The 5000-nt window shown below is 52.8% G+C and overlaps 1 protein-coding gene across 2 annotated transcripts in view; it reads left to right on the top strand.

The window, feature by feature from the left end:
- LOC308146422 (interleukin-17 receptor A-like) overlaps positions 1-1872 on the top strand; it is a 10002-nt gene extending 8130 nt beyond the window's left edge. For both annotated transcript variants that reach the window (XM_080518224.1, XM_080518225.1), the window contains 2 exons: positions 123-233; positions 310-1872. In XM_080518224.1, the coding sequence (XP_080374350.1) occupies positions 123-233; positions 310-1700 (1502 nt within the window). In that variant the 3' untranslated portion in view covers positions 1701-1872. The remainder of the gene's footprint in view (positions 1-122; positions 234-309) is intronic.
- Positions 1873-5000: the final 3128 nt, after the last annotated feature.

Here is a 5000-nt window from a genome sequence, read left to right as displayed (position 1 = left end):
TTGCTCTGGAAACATCAAAGACATTGATGTGAAATGTGAAGAGGAACTTCCCCCTGAAGCAGATCAGCTGACAGTGTTTCGTGCAGAAGCGCTGACTCGTCATTTGTGTCCCGCCTCCATAGGAAAGTCTGGCGGTTCTCCGGATGTGCGTCCGTACGGCTTCGTGGTCGCGGGGCTGGTCCTCATGTGTGTCGGCATGGCGGCCGCCGTGTGTTTGTTCTGCAGGAAGTCCAGTGAGTCCGTCTCCGTCCCTGAAACACCGACTGTCCGTCCCAATTGGACGTGTCCTAAATGCTGCTCGTCCTATAGGAACGCCTGGCGTCGGACCAGGAGAGAAACCGGCGCCGCCGGCGGTGACGGTGGCGCCAGCGCGGACCCCCAAGGTCCTGGTCATCTACTCCCAGGACCACCGGCTGTACCGAGACGTGGTGCTGAAGCTCTGCGCCTTCCTGCAGGCCCGCTGCGGCACCAAGGTCCTGGTGGACCTGCTGGACTCCACCTCCGTCAGCGTGGTGGGGCGGCTGCGCTGGCTGGAGTCGCAGCAGCAGCAGCTCACGGACCCTTCGGACAAGATCCTGGTCCTGTGTTCCCGCGGGGTCCAGGCCAAGTGGAGGGCCATGTGTGGACAGGGGCGGGTGACGCTGCGGGAGGACGTCCTGTCCCCCACCGACGACATGCTGACCCCCTTCCTCAACCTCTTCCTGCCCCGGATGCACCACGGCGGCACGCTGGGACGCTACATGGTGGCCTACTTCGAGGACATCGGCGGCGAGGGGGACGTGCCGTCCGTCTTCGACATCGGCGTCAAGTACAGCCTGATGAAGCACTTCGAGGACCTGTACTTCCGCATCCTGGACCTGGAGAAGTACCAGCCGGGCCAGGTGAACCACATCCGGGGGATCGGCGGGGACGAGTACTTCACCTGCCCGTCGGGCGCCGCCCTGCGACTCGCCATCCGCACCTTCCGGGACCACCAGCTGCAGCACCCCGACTGGTTCGAGAGGGAGTGTGTCCAGAGCGAGGACGAGGTCCTGGACCCGCCGCCCCCGGTCCTGGACCCGCCGCCCCCGGTCCTGGAGTGTGTCCCCCTGCTCCGGGGTGGACCCCCGGCCTACAGCCAGGAGGTGGAGCTCAGCGCTGCCGGCCAGAACATCCACCTGGTTGCCCCGGAGCTCCACCCTCACATGTCGCCCACGGCGCTGGTGGCGCCGGTCATCAGGGGGGGCGGCGAGGACCGGCGTCCAGCCGCCCTGCTTGAGGTGTCGACGGACCCGCTGGGGGTTCAGGTCTACAGAACCCAGCCTATCCTGAACGGACCCCTTTTCCCCAGGCGGGACCTCTTCTGGCCCAGCAAAGACGTCTCTGGTCCAGTTCCCACCGAGGAGGACGAAGCTCTCCTCCCTGGTCCCGGGGCCCTTAGCTGGTCCGGCTTCCAGAACACCAGGGACCCAGAGGGACCAGAGACGTCCTGCTGGAGCACAAAGGACGGTTACTGTCCCCCGTCGGACGCCGTCCGCTCTCGTCCTGTGGAGACGGAGGAAGACCAGGATCTGGACCAAGACCTGGACCCGACGGTCAAAGGTTCCAGCAGTGGATCTGATCAGGGGTACGGATCCAGAACCTCGTCCCTGAAGGAGGATCCCCTGGTGGCCCTGGCCCGGCTGCAGGAGCAGCTGTTTGAGCAGAATGTGAGGTACTGACGGAGGCTGACGGTGTTGACGGTGTTGACGTTGTTGACGATGTTGAAGGATGTTGACGGTGTTGAAGGATGTTGACGGTGTTGACGGTGTTGAAGGATGTTGACGATGTTGACGTTGTTGACGGTGTTGACGGTGTTGACGTTGTTGACGGTGTTGAAGGATGTTGACGGTGTTGAAGGATGTTGACGGTGTTGACGGTGTTGACGGTGTTGACGGTGTTGACGTTGTTGACGGTGTTGAAGGATGTTGAAGGATGTTGACGATGTTGACGTTGTTGACGGTGTTGACGGTGTTGACGGTGTTGAAGGATGTTGACGGTGTTGAAGGATGTTGACGGTGTTGACGTTGTTGACGGTGTTGAAGGATGTTGACGGTGTTGAAGGATGTTGACGGTGTTGACGGTGTTGAAGGATGTTGACGGTGTTGAAGGATGTTGACGGTGTTGACGGTGTTGAAGGATGTTGACGGTGTTGAAGGATGTTGACGATGTTGACGTTGTTGACGGTGTTGAAGGATGTTGACGGTGTTGAAGGATGTTGACGGTGTTGAAGGATGTTGACGGTGTTGAAGGATGTTGACGATGTTGACGTTGTTGACGGTGTTGAAGGATGTTGACGGTGTTGAAGGATGTTGACGGTGTTGAAGGATGTTGACGGTGTTGACGGTGTTGAAGGATGTTGACGGTGTTGACGTGTTGAAGGATGTTGACGGTGTTGAAGGATGTTGACGGTGCTGACGGATGCTGACGGTGTTGACGGTGCTGACGGATGCTGACGGATGCAACTGAACAACGAATCCTGAAGTCAAACTGTTAAAACCCCCAAATGTCCTCAGTGGACCAACATCTGTCCCACGTCTCCTCACGTCCCGGACATGTTGTCGTCTTGGGTCCAACCCTCTTTTTCTACCGACACGTCTCCTTCCTTCAGGTGAGGTGGATGAATACATGAATACTACAAAATAAAATGATAGGACCAACATGAAAACTGTGGTATTTTGTAAATATAATAATAATAAAGGTGAATCCCTGTGTACTTTATGTCTTTCTACTGGTATTTAATTCTTCTGTCTCCTGTTTTATTGTGGAGGTCAGTGAATGCACCACTCTGGGTTTTATTGTGGAGGTCAGTGAATGCACCACTCTGGGTTTTATTGTGGAGGGTCAGTGAATGCACCACTCTGGGTTTTATTGTGGCGGGTCAGTGAATGCACCACTCTGGGTTTTATTGTGGAGGGTCAGTGAATGCACCACTCTGGGTTTTATTGTGGAGGGTCAGTGAATGCACCACTCTGGGTTTTATTGTGGAGGGTCAGTGAATGCACCACTCTGGGTTTTATTGTGGAGGGTCAGTGAATGCACCACTCTGGGTTTTATTGTGGAGGGTCAGTGATTTGCTCTGCCGGTATGAAATCATCACAACTGCAATATATTCGTTTGCCATTTAATTGCATTAACATTCAAATAGTTGTGTTTGTCAGTAATTCATCACTAGTACATGTGCAGTGAAACACGCCGGGTCAGTGAACACACCACCGACAACACGTCCTCTTCAAAGCAGGGCTCCATGGCTCCGCCCACTTCAAGGCTAATTTATTAGAGTTTATATTATAAATACAACACGTCGATACAATCCATTTGACTATACGAGCTCGTCTGGGTTTTCAAATACAGCAACACTAACGGACAAAAACCATTTCCTTTATTATCAAACACATTCAGAGGAACGTCCCTCTAGAGTGGTTCTGCGCCAGCAGGGGGCGCCACATGCGGAGAACACGTCCTATACATCAAAGTGCAACGTCACAATGGGTCAATGCTCAAGTCAGGATTTAACCTAGAGAGTGAAGCTGCTGCTCTTCGTCGCCACGTGGTGGAGTCTTCCTCACCTCACCTACACCCAAACCCTGGAACTCTAGAACTCTGGAACTCTGGAACTCTAGAACTCTAGAACTCTGGAGTTCTAGAACTCTGGAACTCTGGAGTTCTGGAAGTCTGGAGTTCTAGAACTCTGGAACTCTAGAATTCTGGAACTCTGGAACTCTAGAATTCTAGAACTCTAGAATTCTGGAAATCTGGAACTCTAGAACTCTAGAACTCTAGAACTCTGGAACTCTAGAATTCTGGAACTCTAGAACTCTATAACTCTAGAACTCTGGAACTCTAGAACTCTAGAACTCTAGAACTCTGGAACTCTGGAACTCTAGAACTCTAGAACTCTGGAGTTCTAGAACTCTGGAACTCTGGAGTTCTGGAAGTCTGGAGTTCTAGAACTCTGGAACTCTAGAATTCTGGAACTCTGGAACTCTGGAGTTCTAGAACTCTGGAACTCTAGAACTCTGGAAATGTGGAGCTCTGGAACTCTAGAACTCAGGAACTCTGGAGTTCTAGAACTCGGGAACTCTGGAACTCTGAAAAACACAAGGATAAAAAAAGGCACTTCACACACACACACACACACACACACACACACACACACACACACACCACATTCACTGTGCTGTTCAAGTGTTGGTGTTTTAGTGTCTCTGGTTTTTCGGGCGTCGACACGGAGCCCCACCCTGTTAGCTTATTGTGAACTTAAGGTTAACGAGTGACTTCAGTGTAACACACACACACACACACACACACACACACACACACACACACACACACACACACACACACACACACACACACACACACACACACACAGAAAGCTAAATCCAAGCTGCCTCAGGTCCAACATCACACTCCCTGTTAGAAGCTCCAGTCCGAGTGTGGGAGGAGGAGGAGGAGGAGGAGGAGGAGGAGGAGGTGAAGGAGAAGAAGAAGAAGAAGAAGGAGGAGGAGAAGAAGGAGGAGGAGGAGAAGGCTATAGGTGGAGCTAACCGCGGCAGCAGCAGCAGAACATTCATGGAAGCTGAACAGTCGATAAAAGAGAAACATTCATTACTAGAAGTTGGTGGAGTTTAAGGGTTGGTGGAGTTTAAGGGTTGGTGGAGTTTAAGGTGGAGTTTAAGGGTTGGTGGAGTTTAAGGGTTGGTGGAGTTTAATAATAATAATAATAATAATAATAATGCATTGGTTTTATAAAGCGCTTTTCTGGGCACTCAAAGACGCTTTACATTGCATTATTCATTTACTCCATACTGGATGGTGGCGAACTACGTCTGTAGCCACAGCTGCCCTGAGGCAGACTGACGGAGGAGAGGGTTGATGGAGTTTCAGGGTTGGTGGAGTTTAAGGGTTGGAGCCATATACCACCTCCACCACCCTGGGAGAAGCACCACCCTGGTAGGACCACCACCCCAGCGTCTCCA

Source organism: Blennius ocellaris (genome assembly GCF_963422515.1).
Source record: "Blennius ocellaris genome assembly, chromosome: 22".
In the NCBI taxonomy this organism is placed as follows: domain Eukaryota; kingdom Metazoa; phylum Chordata; class Actinopteri; order Blenniiformes; family Blenniidae; genus Blennius; species Blennius ocellaris.
Note: the sequence above shows the minus strand (reverse complement) of the source record. Positions and strands in the feature narration are given on the sequence as shown.